We start from the raw sequence: 15,753 nt of genomic DNA on the forward strand, positions 1-15,753 counted from the left end.
ACCTCATTTGATTTCCTACTCAAATTCAATTATTTCCTGAGACTTAGTATACTCCAGGCATTACTCTAGGTAGGCCTTTTCATAGTTGTTATTTTTGCTGTCCATTAGCAATAATCTTATAAGGATGGCATTAGTCCCACTTTAGAGATACAGGTAATGAAGCTCATAGGTTAACTGATGTACATAGCTTTGAAACGTAGAAAGTGGCAGAGCCAGAATTTGAACACAGGTCCCTGCTTCCAATCACCCTCAAGTAGTCTGACACTTTACTTTGAAAATCTTTCACAGATGCTATTCCTACAAGAATATCTGAGGTTGTTAGCCATAAAGGTCATGTCTCAACAGTTCTCAAGTTCAAACAGGTAATATTCAAACAAAGACTTAAAATTAGGTTTCTTGGGTTAAGCTAACTATTCACACTTCCCACGTGGCGGATGGCACAAAACAAGGCCCATATTTTTAGACAGCAAGAAAAACAGACTGCAAAACCAGAGAATCTCAGCATTGAAGAAACACTAAGGGTCTTTACCCTGCAAGGCTTGAATCCCCTCCATCATGCCTGCAAAGAGGTTTGTTCAGCCTATGCTTGACTGATCGCACTAGTGAGGGACTCACTACTTCCAGAAATAAATCATTCCATGCTTGGAAAGCTCCAATTGCTAAAAATTTCTCCTCAGATTGGGCTGAAATCTGTCTCCCAGTAGCTTCTATATGTTGATTCTAGATCTACCTCTTAAAAGTGTATAGAAAATAGCTTATTTTTCTTCCACATGACAACTTTCATATATTTGAAAACAGTTTTGAAAACTCCTGAATTCTTTCTCTCTCATGCTGAACATCCCCAGGATAAATTATTGAGTGGATAGGTAAATTGCATAAAGAAAATGTCAAAGAAAGAATAATGTGGAGGGGATTGAAAAAATAGAACAGAAATTCAACTGAGCATAGCTTCAAAACAAAGATTAAGCAGACTGTCAATAAAAAGTAGAAGCCAATTAAGGGACATAAAGGTAAAATGGGCGTAGTCAAGAGTAGCACTGCATGCTCGAATGCTTTTTTTTTTAACTCCTAAAATATTTTTACCTCTTGAGACTGCTTTAGGTAATCACTGATTTGTATAGCACATTGTCCAATTTCTTTAGTTTTCATTTTCTGATGTATGTAAGGTTCTACACCTTGTAAAGAGGAAGAGAAAGATTAGAAAATACATGAAAATGTGTTACATTCAAATCACAGTTCCCAAATAGAAAAATCTGAACACAGTACATTCATTTAAACTTGGATATAGTTTTCCCTTTCTGTTTTTAGCAAGTTTTACCAAGTTTCCTTTATCCTTTTTTTCTCAAGAGGTTGAAAACTATATATTCTATTTCTATTCTTCTATAGTTACTTTCACATTTATAACAACTTACACTTCTCTATTGAAGTCAAGAATTAAATGATCCATAAACTGTCCTCTTATAAGACAACACCTTTAGCAATTTTTTATATCTACCTTATCCTGCACACTATTGCACATGCTTTATTTAAAATATGTGAAATTTAATTCCATTCCTAGTCTAGTTAGGAATCCTTCCTTAGCAACTGCATCAAACATCATAGTAGGCTACTTAAAAAGAACAACAAAAGAATAATAGAGGCCAGGCGCCGTGGCTCACACCTGTAATCCCAACACTTTGGGAGGCCAAGGCGGGTGGATCACCTGAGGTCAGGAGTTCAAAACCAGCCTGACCAACATGGAGAAACCCTGTCTCTACTAAAAATATAAAAATGAACCAGGTGTGGTGGTGCATACCTGTAATCCCAGCTACTCAGGAGGCTGAGGCAAGAGAATCGCTTGAAACCCGAAGGCGGAGGTTGCAGTGAGCCAAGATTGTGCCACTGCACTCCAGCCTGAGCGACAGAGTGAGACTGTCTCAAAAAAAAAAAAAAAAAAGAAAGGAATGCCATCAAATAAATAGATTTAATTTTTAGCCTTTTATTAAAAAGGATGATGAGGTTCATTACTGTTATTCTTTTTGTAGCTGGTACCTACAGAGTTACTACATATAGTAGATGCATAATAAATATTTAGTGAATACTTGGTTGGATTAATTCTGAGAATAATACTTATTAGGAGTCCTGACTAAAAATAGGAGATAACGGTTGCATTTTTCCTAATGATTTTGTGCTGGAAAAAAAAAGTATACAAGAAGTATAAAAAATACTATTTGAAGGCCAAGTGGAGTAGCCGGCTCATGTCTGTAATCCTAGCACTTTAGGAAGCCAAGACAGGAGCATCACGTGAGGACAGGAGTTTGAGACCAGCCTGGGTAACATAGTGAGACCCCCATCTCTACAAAAAATAAACAAAATTAGCCAAGCATGGTGGCACATGCTATAGTCCCAGCTACTCGGGAGGCTGAGGTGGAAGGATCGCTTGAGCCCAGGAGGTCAAGGCTGCAGTGAGCTGTGATCACGTAACTATACTCCAGCTTGGGTGATGGAGCCAGACCCTGTCTTTAAAATAAAAACAGAGAGAGAGAATGCTACCTGATAGGGCATCTGCCTATTCACAGACTTTTATTTTTTAAATTCTTTTTCAATTAATTATTAACTCAGACACGTTTCAAAAAAACAAGCTTCTCAACTCTGGATGTGGTTCAAGAAAGACAGTGGGCCTCATTACTCACTCAGATTAGCCGGGCACTCGGATCAACCTATTTCCCTAGCTTTACCTCCCCCTCTGATCATCTGACTTAATGAGATTCTTTCCCAGAAACCTCCTGCCACTTGTATCTCTCGATGTTTGAAATTCATTGGAAAGAATTTAAATGATTTAAGAATGATATATAACATCCTAAACATAAATTATACTATTTATAAAAAATATAATACCTAATATATATAATATAAATATATGACATTTATAAATAAAATCAATCTATTTATAATTGGTCCTGGAGTCATGTCTTTAGGTGTGGGATTTAATTTATCCAAATTTATGGTCTCTAGTAAATGGTATGATTAAAGTCAAGGTAAATTAAGCTCTCACGCTATATTTATAAATTGAGGGGGTGCTGACTAATTTAATCTCTAAATGTCTCTTTCAGCTTAGAGACCACTTGATTCTCAGTGATTTAACAGACAACTGAGTATTTTTAAACACAAAATCAGGGTTTCTCCACCTTAGCAATGACATTTTGGGCTGGATAATTGTCATGAGGACCTATCTATCCCGTTCATTGTAAGATGTTTAACAGCATCCCTGGCCTCTACTCACTAGGTGGCAAGAGCATTCCCCCCACTTTAGTTATGACAACAAAAATATCTCCAGATATTCCCAAGTGTCCCATAGGGAAAGTGAAGGGAACGTGTAAAATCACCCCTTGGTTGAGAACCATTTACCATACGAACAAGCTGATTTTTAGAAAAGTCTGACAGCCTAAATTTCAATACAATGTCTACTTGTACCTTAAACTTAGTATTTTAAATATTTTTAAAACCTTATGACTACTTAATCACTTAGTCCTTTCTGTTTAAAAATTGGTAAATGTCTCTTATCTAATGCAAGAAGCCCAAAGTTCCTATCATTGCTATCTTTTCTGTTCACAATCTGCCCTCATCTTACCTGTCCAGACCTATTTCACCGTCCAGGCCTAGCTCATAGTATTCATTCCTAGCTGGTTGATCCATCTTCTCTCCTCTACAAACACCATTATTAAGCTTATTAAGAGATAATTGCCCACAGAATAAACACTAAATGTAGACAGTAGTAAATAACCAAATATAACTTAACCCACTGAATTCTGTGTAGCAGTCCATATCAGTGTCATGTGTACTTTAAGAATTTATAAAATTAGACAATCCCCTATCCATAAATCAGACTAAATGAATGCTGTCTCGATAAAACACTCTGAGTCAGGTTCAACAGCTTTGAATACAAGAGACTATCTAAATCTTAATTTTTCTTTTCTGGAGTCCTTTAGACAAACAAAATTTTGTCCCTTTCATAAAAATGAAAAACAGAAAAATGCTATTTTCCTTACAGAGTGTAGCCATCTTCTCTTTCCCTCATCTCCATGTGAAAGAACAGGAGGAACCGCCAATGGTCTAAAGACTGTACCCTGAGAAAACCCCACCAGGGTTTTTGGGATCCAAAATTGTAGATGTTACATACCTGTGTGACTAAATTTGGACACTGTGAACCAGTTCTTGCTGTACTCCTCTTCAGAGATGCTGTTTTCTCCTGGCTCTGGATTCAACTGGTCACTCTGAGAGCAGGCATTGACTGTTATGATCTGGAGAGAAAGACACTTGTTGGAACACAGTGACATTAATTCAAAAGCACTGTAAGTCACACTAACAGAAGCACCATGGTGAAGGGCAGTGTCTGTTAACACTGGCTGCATATGACAATTGCCTGGGAAGTGCTGACAAATCCCATCACTTAGGCTGGCAGGACACAAGCATCCATGTGATTTCTCTTTGCAGTCATGACTGAGAACCCCTGCTCCACACCTTGGTTCTTAATCTTGAGTGCACATCAGAATCACCAAGGGCTTGGGGGCTGGTTTAAGCCACAGGTCACTGGGTCCCACCTCTGGAATCTCTAATGCAGCAGGTCTGGAAGGAGGAAGAATTTGAATCTCTATTAAGTTCCCAGGTGATGCTCATGCTGCTAATAGGAGATCATATTTTGAGGAAATATTAGAATCCAAAGAATTTGTGTTGGAATTCTAGCCCTGTCATTTAGAAGCCATGTGAATTTGGGAAAATCACTTAATGTCTCTGAGCCCCTTTTCCTTCATTACTAAAATAATAGATAGCCAATAATATGACTGTCCTATATACTTCCGAGCTGCAGAACAAATGCGGTAAATTGGTAACTCAAAAGCAATAAATAAATAAATGCAAGCTTGAATTATTGAACTCAGTTGCAATTTCTAGTTGAACTCTGGACATTTGAACTATTCCAAAAATAAATCTACTTAAGTGCATATTTCTTGGGATTCCAGAAACTCATGGCATTTTTCCTGAAAGAACAGCCTTTCTTATCTCTCCCCTAAAAGGTTCTTTTACATAATTGTCTCAATACTAATTTCTTTGCTTCTGCTTCTCATTCTAAAAAAGGCTGAGGTATTTTTTTAATGCATCCAGATTATTATTTGGAAAAATAAGTGTAAACATTTTTTAAATAAGGCAGAGCATTAAGATCATGAAAGGTGAATTCTTACAGAATTGCTACTTGAGATCTAAAACTTCCAAACGAAATATAAAAAGACTCACTGAATGAAAATAAAAACAACACATCAAAATTTGTAGGAAAGAGCTAAAACAGTGGTTAGAGGGAATTTGATAGCACTAAATGACTACATTAGAAAAGAAGGCCAGGCACAGTGGTTCACACTTGTAATTCCAGCACTTTTGGGAGGCTGAGGCAGGTGAATAGCTTGAGCTTAGGAGTTTAAGAACCAGCCTGGACAACATGAAGAAACCCCGTCTCTACAAAAAAAAAAAAAAAAAAAAAAAAAATTAGCCAGGTGTGGTGGCACACCTGTGGTCCCAGGTACTCAAGGGGCTGAGGTGGGAGGATCACTTGAGACTGGGAGACAGAGGTTGCAATAAGCTGAGATGACAACTGCACTCCAGCCTGGGTGACAGAGTGAAACCCTGTCTCAAAAGAAAAAAAAAAAAATTAAGAAGGAAGTCTGAAATCAATGACCAAAGTTTCTACCTTAACAAACTAGAGGCTGGGCGTGGTGGTTCACACCTGTAATCTCAGTACTTTGGGAGGTGAGGTGGGCAGATCACCTGAGGTCAGGAGTTCAAGACTAGCCTGGCCAAAACTGAAAATACAAAAGTTAGCTGGGTGTGGTAGTGTATGCCTATAGTCCCAGCTACTTGGGAGGCTGAGGCAGGAGAATCACTTGAACCCGGGAGGCGGAGGATGCATGAGCCAACATGGTGCCACTGCACTCCAGCCTACACGACAGAGAAAGACTTTGTCTAAAAAAACAAACTAACTAACAAAAAAAAACCTAGAAAGAGAAGACCAGAGTTAAACCCAAAGTAAATAGAACAAAAGAAATAATAAAGATAGGAGCAAGCATGAATGAAACAGAAATCAGAGGCTGGGCATGGTGGCTCATGCCTGTAATCCCAGCACTTTGGGAGGCTGAGGCAGGCGGATCAATTGAGGCCAGCCTGGCCAACATGTCGAAAACCTGTCTCTACTAAAAATACAAAAATCAGCTGGGCGGGGTGGCACAGGCCTGTAATCCTAGCTACTCAGGAGGCTGAGGCAGGAGAATCACTTGACCCTGGGAAGTAGAGTTTGCAGTGAGCTGAGATTGCACCACTGCACTCCAGCCTGGGCGACAGAGACAGACCCTGTCAAAAAAAAAAAAAAAAAAAAAAGGAGAGGAGGGAAGGGGAAAACCCAAATTTAAAATGTTAGGAACAGGCCAGCCGGGCATGGTGGCTCACCCCTGTAATCCCAGCACTCGGGAAACCGAGGCGAGTGGGTCACCTGAGGTCAGGAGTTCGAGATCAGCCTGGTCAACATGGTCAAACTCCATCTCTATTAAAAATACAAAAGTTAGCCAGGCATGGTGGTGGGCACCTGTAATCCCAGCTACTTGGGAGGCTGAGGTGGGAGAATCGCTTGAACCTGGGAGGCAGAGGTTGCAGTGATCCAAGATCAAGCCACTGCACTCCAGCCTAGGCGACAGAGCAATACTCCATCTCAAAAATAAATAAATGAATAAATAAAATAAAATGTTAGGAACAAAAGAAGTGATGTCACTAACCACAGATCTCAAAGACAATAAATGAATAATAAGAGAAGATTATGAACATTATGCCAATAAATTAAACAACTTAAACAAAATGAATAAATTCTTTGACATACACAAAAAAACCTCATTCAAGAAGAATTACATAACCTAAATAGCTCTATATCTATTACAGAAATTGAATTTGTAGTTAAAAGCTTTCCCACAAAGATGGTTTCATTGGTTAATTCTACCGAATACTTCAGACTGAAATAATATCAATTCCTTACAAATTCACCCAGAAAACTGAAGAGGAGGGAATACTTCCCAACTCACTAAATAAACCAAGCATCATCCTGATACCAAAACCAGACAAAGATATTACAATAAAAGTGAACTAAAGACAACTATCCCTCAATAATTCTGATGCAAAAAAACTAATGAAAAGTTTAGCAAAATGAATACAATATGGAAAAAATACATCATGACCAAGTGGGGTTTATCCCAGTAAGGTAATTTAATATTCTAAGAATTCTAACATTATAAAATTAATGAATGAAATTCACTGTAAAATAACAAAATCAAAAGGAGAAATACTGATCACCTAAGTAGATACAGAAAAAGCATTTGACAAAGGCTAATATCCATGAATGATAAAAATTCTCTGAAAACTAAAAACAGAAGGAAAGTTTTCACCCTGATAAGGGGCATCTATAGAAAAACCTATAGCTAACCTCATTCTTAATGGTAAAGGATTAAATGCTTTTCCCCTAAGAACAGACACAGGAAAAGATATCTGCTTTTATCACTTCTAGTCAATATTATACCAGAGGTTCTGTTGAGTGTAATCAGGCAAGAAAAGGAAATACAACATGTCCAGATTGAAAGGAAGAAGTAAAACTATCTATGTTTGTAGATGACATGGTCATGTATACAGAAAATTCTTAAAAAGCTACACAATATCTACTCAAGTAAAGAAGTTTAGCAAGGTTGCAAAATATAGGACCAGTATTAAAAAATTTCTATATACCATAAACAAATAATCGGATATTAAAATTGTTAACTAATGGCAGTTATAATAAAATTCAAAAATATGAAATAGGGATGCATTTAACAAAATATGTGCAAGATCAGTACTCTAAAAGCTATAAAACATTACTTCAAGAAGTCAAAGAAGACCTAAATGGAGAAATACATCATGTTCGTGAATCAGAAGACTCATTATTGTTAAGATGTCAACTTTTCCCACATCGACATATAGATCTATGGCAATTCTATTCATAATCCCAGTCCACTTCTCTATAAAAATTGACAAGCTGATTCTAAATTTATATGGAAATGCAAAGAACACAAAATAGCCACACTTTTTGAAAAAGAAAGAAAATTGACCTTTAATATATGACTAAAAATTTATTATAAAGTGGTATTCAAGATAACATAATATTGGCATAGAGATAGAAATTGATCCATACATATTGTGACCTATATGGTCAATTAATTTTTGACAAAGATGTCAAGGCAACAACAGAAAAAAGACATCTTCTATTATTGTTAATATGGTCAAGAACAGAATTGAAAAAGATATCTTTTAACCAAAAAATGGTAGAAAATTTTGATATTCATATTCAAGAAAGAAAGAGAAGGGCAGAAGAAACTCAATTCTTAGCTATCTTCATATACAAAAATTACCTCAAAATGGATTATAGACCTACAAGCAAGAACTAAAACTATAAAATTCCTAGAAGAAAACATGAGAATAAGTCTTAGTGATCTTGGCAAAAATATTTTAAATGTGATACAAAAAATCATAGACTATAAAAGAAAAGAATCAAACACTTAATCAAAAAAATTATGGTTTCAAAGGACGTTTATGAAAATTAAAAGGCAAACCACTGAGACAAAATATTTGCAAAAATATCTACTCGAAAAAGGATTTATATCGAACATATATTTTTAAATGCTCACAACTTTATAATAAGACAACAACCCAATTTTTTAAATGGGCAAAGATCTGAACAAACATGTCACCAAAAATACCGTCATGCCCCACATAACAATATTTCAGTCAATGACAGACCACTAATACAACGGTGGTCCCATAAGATTATAATGCAACTGAAAAATGCCTGTCACCTAGTGACATTACAGCTGTGATAACATCGTAGCACATTTTGTTTTTTATAAATTTAGTGTAGCCTAAATGTACAGTGTTTATAAAGTCTACAGTAGTATACAGTAATGTCCTAGGCCTTTGCATTCACTCACCGCTCACTCACTGACACTCCTAGAACAACTTCCAAGTCCTGCAAGTAAGTGCCCTATATAGGTGTACCAATTTTTATCTTTTATACTGTACTTTTACTGACCCTTTCTATGTTTAGATATGCTTAGATACACAAATACCATTGTGTTACAATTACCTAAAGTGTTCAGTACAGTAACATGCTGTACAAGTTTATAGCCTAGGAGCAACAGGCTACATCATACAGACTAGGCATGTGGTAGGTTAGACCATCTAGGTTTGTGTAAGTACATTCCATGATGTTTGTGCCATGATGGAATCACCTAATGACACATTTCTCAGAAAGTATCCCCATCATTAAGCAATGCATGACTGTACAGAGGGCAAATAAACATATGAAAAGATGCCTAGTAGCATTAGTCACTATGGAAATACAAATGAAATTGTACCATGAGATACCACTACACATTCACTAATATGGCTAAAATTTAAAAGATTTGAGTATACTGAATTGGCGAGTGCTATGATTTGAATGTTTGTTCCTTCCAAAACTCATGTTAAAACTTAATTCCCAGTGTAATCATATTAAGAGATGGAGCCTTTAAGAGGTGAGTGGATCATGAGGGCTCTGGCTCATGAATAGATTAATTCGTTCATGAGTTAATGGACTAATGGATTATGGAGGGGATAGGTTATTTATCATGAGAGTGGATCTGTTATGAAAGCCTGTTTGGCTCTCTCAGGAGCCTCCCTTGCCATGTGATGCCCTGTGCCACCTAAGATTTTGCAGAGAGTGTCTACCAGCAAGAAGTCCCTACCAGATATGTTCCCTCCACCCTGGACTTCCCAGCCTCCAGAACTGTAAGAAATAAACTTCTTTTCTTTATTAATCACCCAGTCTTAGATTTCTATTATAGCAACACAAAACAAACTAAGACAGTGAGGATGTAGAACAGCTGAAATGCTCATAAATTACTGGTGGGCATGTAAAATGTTACGATTACCTTGGAAAGCAGTTTGGAAGTTTCTTCAAAAATTAAAAAACACTTACCATATGACTCTGACATTCCGTTCCTAAGTATTTACCAAGGAGAAATTAAAACATATGTCCACAAAAAGACTTGTACACAAATGTTCATAACAGCTTTTTTGGAATAGCCAAAAATTGAAAACAACCCAAATGTCCTTCAACATGTTAGCAGATAAGTAAATTGCAGTATATCCACTCTAATGACTCTTAAATTTATATCTGGGTGTGGTTGTGTATGCCTGTAGTCCCAGCTACTTGGGAGGCTGAGGTGGTAGGACTACATGTGCCCAGAGGTTCAAGGTCAGCCTGGACAACATAGCAAGACCTCATCTCTTAAAAAGAGGAACAAATTATATCTTCAATCCTTTCAACACAATGTTATTTTGTGTAGATGGCACTTTACAGTAAAGATAAATCAAACTAAGATAGGCCACTACCTTGACTGCTCAAAACCTAAAAGACAGAATAACAGTACACTTACTGGCACCTGGAGTCCTTGAGTATTCTTCTTTTTCTTTGACAGTCTCCTGTCTTTGGTTAGCATTTTTGCTTTGACCCATGCTCCCTGCCCTATTTCTGAAGAGCCTGAAAGATCTGCAAGGAAATGGTCTACATGAGAAAGTTGACAACAGTAAGTGGGGAACATTTTGTTTTACAGAAAAAGCTGAGAGAATGGGGAGAATGACAATGTGGTTAAGAGTCACAGATTTAAAAAACAAAACAAAACAAAACCAGTAGCAATGCAAAGGACTTAATGCTGATATTTTAAATGTTTATTCCTTACTTTTAATCTTACAGATCTTCATCAATTTCTCCTCCTTATGGAATCTAAAACTATGACTCCTAGCGAAGGGCCTGTATCTGCGGAGAGGATTGATCCAAAAGGATGTGTTTGGCTGAAGCCATGGTCCCACCTCTGAGCATTCACTACTCTGGGCCGATCTTGTTGAGTTATCAGATAGGGAGCTGTCCTGGGCCTGCTTCTGGTGCTGTTCACTCCGAGAGGAATCACTGTCACAAGTGGAGGGCAAGCAGGTTTGCCACTTTTTCTTGATGCTAAACACACCAGTTTCATCACCTTCTGAAAATGCCCAGTTTACATATCCACCTCCAGTTTGCATGATCTTGGCTTGGGAAAGAGGGGAGCTCATTGTCATGGGTTCAGGTGTGCAACTCAAAGTGGGTAGCACTTGCTCCGCCTTGTCTTGTCCATCCAGTAAGTGAGCAATAGGCTCGTGCTTTTCCTTGGGTTCATCCACTGATGCCCAGTCAGAGACAATTGGGGTCTGCCCAGTCAGATGAACAAGAACCTCAGTCTGGATGTCCTGTTCAGTTGCCAGCACATCTGGCACAGAGGGTCTGGACAGAGGCAAGACAGTTTCTGCTGAAAAAGGAACTCGCTTTAGATTAGAGGGGACCAGAAGAAACTGGCCATACTTTGAGTGTGCTTGCCTGTTAGGAGACACCCCAGAAACCACTATACTACTTTGTGTTTCTTGCCTTTCCTGGTCATTTCTTACATTTGTAGCCTCTCTTTTACTGTTTGTAATCTCAAGAAGCGCCCCCCTCTGCACTCTTGGGGGATGCCGGCCTCCAGCCAGGCTCCTCAGCAAAGAAGAGGGCATGCTATAATACTGGTATTTCTTCTCTCCAGCGATCTCCATGCTGCCTAGAACCTCTGCACAGATGACATTGCTCCAGCTGTGGGGAAGTTTTTTGCAAGTAGAATGCTTTCTCTTGGCCAGGAGAGCCTCATCCTCTTGCAAAGTGTCAACAGCAGAAAGGACTTTTAGGGTATCCACAGTCAGGGCAGAGAGATCCTGCAGGTGTCCCACCTGGCTGTCCAAAGACAGTAAGGAGTCCTTTATAAAAGACACCTTTTCATTCATTTCTTTCAGCTGGAAGTACATCTCTGTAACCCTAGTGGTGAAGGAAGGGAGAAAACCAACAAGCACATTAAGCCAGTGGGAATTTGCTCTCTTCCTACCTTACTTCCATCCTTAAATGGCTCCTGAGCCTCAGCTGCTTCCCTAGGTTAAGTCTGTCTTTTGCCTTCTTCTTTGCCCAATACATAACTCTCAACTCAGGTGATCTCATCCATTCCTATAATGCCCACTACTACCCACAGGAGAGGAAAAACTTACATATCTACATTTCCAGCCCTTATTTCTTTTTAATATTTCAGAACCACATTTCCAGTTCCAGCTAATGATTCCTTCAATTGTGTGATCAATCATCCCATTTTTACTCATTAATATATTTATTCATTTACATGACAAACACTTGAATACTTCCTAACAGCAAGCACCGTACAATTTTAATGCATGTAGGAGATCCTGAGGAAGAAATAAGAATGACAGAAACAGAATCAATAATCAAATATGTAATTAAGAAAAAGAAGAAAAACACAGATCTTTAAAATTTAAAAAAAAAAACTCTAATTCTACTGTTCAAACAGGCTTCCCAAGTTTCAAACAAAATCCATTTTAGAAGATTTATATTCAGAAAAAGCCTAATGCAAATTTTTAAAGTTGTTTTGAATACTTTAACCCAAGATTATGATGTTCAGTCATTGATTCATGTAAAAGCAACACAACACATGTTCACCTTTCAAATGTAAATGTAAGTTGCAAGTAAATTGAATTAAATGTAATAATTAGTCCAAGTGCAACGGCTCAGGCCTGTAATCCCAGCACTGTGGGAGGCAGGTGGATCACTTGAAGTCAAGAGTTTGTGACCAACCTGGCCAACATGGTGAAACCCCATCTCTACTAAAAAATACAAAAATTAGCTGGGCATGGTGGCAGGCACCTGTAATCCCTGCTACTCAGGAGACTGAGGCGGAAGTTGCAGTGAGCCAAGATCACGCCACTGCACTCCAGCCTGGGCGACAGAGTAAGACTCCATCTCAAAAAAAAAAAAAAAAAGTAAAAATTAATTTAATTGAGAGATGGTTACTATTTGTCTGTACATTTCTTTGTAATTATCTCTGTATGTGGATGAGGTTGGTTTTGTATCCCCCTAAAAGGATATGTTGAAGCCTTAACCCCAGAACCATAGAATGTGACCTGATTTGGAAATCAGATATTGATAGAGTAATCAAGTTAAAATGTGATCATCAGGCTGAATCCTAATCCAATATGACTGGTGTCCTTATAATGTGAAATCCTGATACACACACACAGAGGGAAGACGATATGAAGACACACAGGGACAAAATGGCCATTGACTAGAATGATGCATCTACAAGCCAAGGAACATCCACGGTTGCCAGCAAACACCAGAAGCTAGAAGAGGCAAGGAAGGATAGCAACATCGGAGAAAGCACGGCCCTGCCAACACCTTGATTTTGGACTTCTAGCTTCCAGAAGTCTGAGACAATAAAGTTCTGTTAGAAGACACATAGTTTTTGGTATTTTGCTGCAGCAGCCCTGGGAAACTAATGCAGCTATCTAAACTTCATGAGTGATGGAATAAATTACAACATGTATGAGTTGATTACATAAAAAGAAACTTGTATGCAAAAATAGAATACAAAGGTTTAAAACAAAAATAAATTGGAAAACTGTATTCTAATAAATTTGATGAGGCATTGATATCTCTTGATTAAGCAAAAACTTTCACAATTTATTGAGGAAAAAAAATTACAAAGACTCCCAAGGACATGAACAGATGAAAGGATACAATACAAAAGGTAAGGAAACCCAGTAAAATAGTCAACCTCATTAGGTAATCAGAGATGAAAATTAAGATAATAATGAGTTCATCTATATCATAACAGCATTTGTTTTAACCTAGCAAATTAAAAAAAGAAAAAGTGAAACAACTCAGTGGTAGCAAGGATGGAACATAGGGACACAATATTATAAAGGAAACATAATCTTACTATGCTAAAGCAGACAGATATGTTTGTTATATTGTGAGATAGAATATTATGCATCCATTAAAAATCATACATTGTTGATAATTATTTTCTTGGGCTATTTCTAGTGGTAGAGGCAGGGCTGGGGATGTCTATTATGTTCGGCATTATGTTTTCAAATTTGGTATAAAATTTTAAGTTCAGAAACAATAGTTAAAATATATTTACAAAGTATATGTAATTAATTGGAGAAAATATTTTTGATGTGTTAAGAGCAAAAAAAAAAAAAAAACAGGATACAAAATAGTATCATTTTAACTGGAAATATGTGGAAGACTAAATTTTAAAAAGCCAAAATTTTCACAGTGAACTCTGGCATATCACATTGTTTTTTCTTTCTTTTCTTCCCTTGTTTCGTTCTATTATTTGGGGGAGAGGAGGTATAGTTTCAGTTTCTCAATAATGAAAATCTTCAATAAACAAGATTAAAATAAAGAAACATCATGGGAAGGAACCTAACCAATTGTGTCATGGCTGACATGACCATTGCAGAAATGAAACATGATTCCCGCTCTTATCTGGGGGCAGGGAGAAGTCGTGATTATGCCATGAAGAGTTTAACACTCAGCTGTAACAAGCACTTCCCAAAATAGTGTTAGACTTCCCATCTTTAGAACACATCTCAAGTCACAGGGATTGAAAGAAAGATCTTCCACTTCCTCTTTCTGGGACCTTTGTAAATAGAAATTAAAGATAAAAAGAGTGGCACCTTCCATTTTTATTATATTCTATGTGAGTAGAACCCTCTCTTTCTTGCTTCTGCTATAGAATTCAACTTCTATAACTCAATAGAGGCTTAACAAATGCTTCCTGACCTTCTGGAATCTGCAAAATTAGAACTGGCAAGGATGATGTGGGAAACAGCACAAAATATATGTATACTCCCTTCCAAATATGCTTAATTAGAGCCTCTCCAACCAGTGAACTGTTTCATCTAATTCAAAAACAGTACAGTCTGAACACCAGTAATGGAGACTCATTAAGTTCCATTAGCAGCAGTCACATCGAATGGATACAATAGAAACCAGCAACTATTCACAGCCACAGGTAACATGCTACAATAGAAACCTGTTAGACAAACAACCTGGTCACCCTCAAATCAGGTCCCTTGCTTTTATAGACTTATTTTCTAAAACTTGATGTCCCATGAAACATATTTTAATTATATTGCTGGACCACCAACGACATTAATTTAGCCTTTCAGTCATTCTGACACATAAAATTTATAATTTTAGTTTCCTCCATGCAAGGTATGAGGATGGAAGAAAGATGAGAATGGTAATGGTTTTATTATGGGCCTTTAGGCAAGATGCCTTAAAATGAGATAACGGCAAGTATAATTACAATCATCATGAAAATCACCATATTCACTGAGTGCTCACTATGTGCCAAGCATTTTATAAAGGTTCTACCTGTACTGTTTTATTTAATCCATGTAACAACCCTATAAGGTAGGCATTACTATTATCCTTTCATAGAAAAGAGCCTGGGTCAGCCGGGCACAGTGGCTCATTCCTGTAATCCCAGCACTTTGGGAGGCTGAGGCAGGTGGATCATCTAAGGTCAGGAGATCAAGACCAGCAGGGCCGATATGGTGAAACTCCATCTCTACTAAAAAAAAAAATAGCCGGGCGTGGTGGCAGACACCTGTAATCCCAGCTACTGGGGAGGCTGAGGTAGGAGAATCACCTGAACCCAGGGAGCGGAGGTTGCAGTGAGCTGAGATCATGCCATTGCACTCCAGCCTAGGCAACAAGAGCGAAACTCCGTCTCAAAAAAAAAGAGAGGTTAGGTCACATAGCCA

At 37.7% G+C, this 15,753-nt stretch overlaps 1 protein-coding gene across 1 annotated transcript in view; it reads right to left on the reverse strand.

Annotated features, from left to right (window-relative positions):
* The window catches only part of TRPM6 (transient receptor potential cation channel subfamily M member 6), a 166,895-nt gene that overhangs the window by 28,687 nt on the left and 122,455 nt on the right, over positions 1 to 15,753 (reverse strand). Inside the window, exons 26-29 of the mRNA XM_024930189.3 lie at positions 10,812 to 11,947; positions 10,509 to 10,621; positions 4,160 to 4,280; positions 1,084 to 1,175 (exon numbers count right to left, since the gene is read on the reverse strand). Coding sequence (XP_024785957.2) covers positions 1,084 to 1,175; positions 4,160 to 4,280; positions 10,509 to 10,621; positions 10,812 to 11,947 — 1,462 coding nt within the window. The remainder of the gene's footprint in view (positions 1 to 1,083; positions 1,176 to 4,159; positions 4,281 to 10,508; positions 10,622 to 10,811; positions 11,948 to 15,753) is intronic.

Source organism: Pan paniscus, chromosome 11 (assembly GCF_029289425.2).
Source record: "Pan paniscus chromosome 11, NHGRI_mPanPan1-v2.0_pri, whole genome shotgun sequence".
Lineage (NCBI taxonomy): Eukaryota > Metazoa > Chordata > Mammalia > Primates > Hominidae > Pan > Pan paniscus.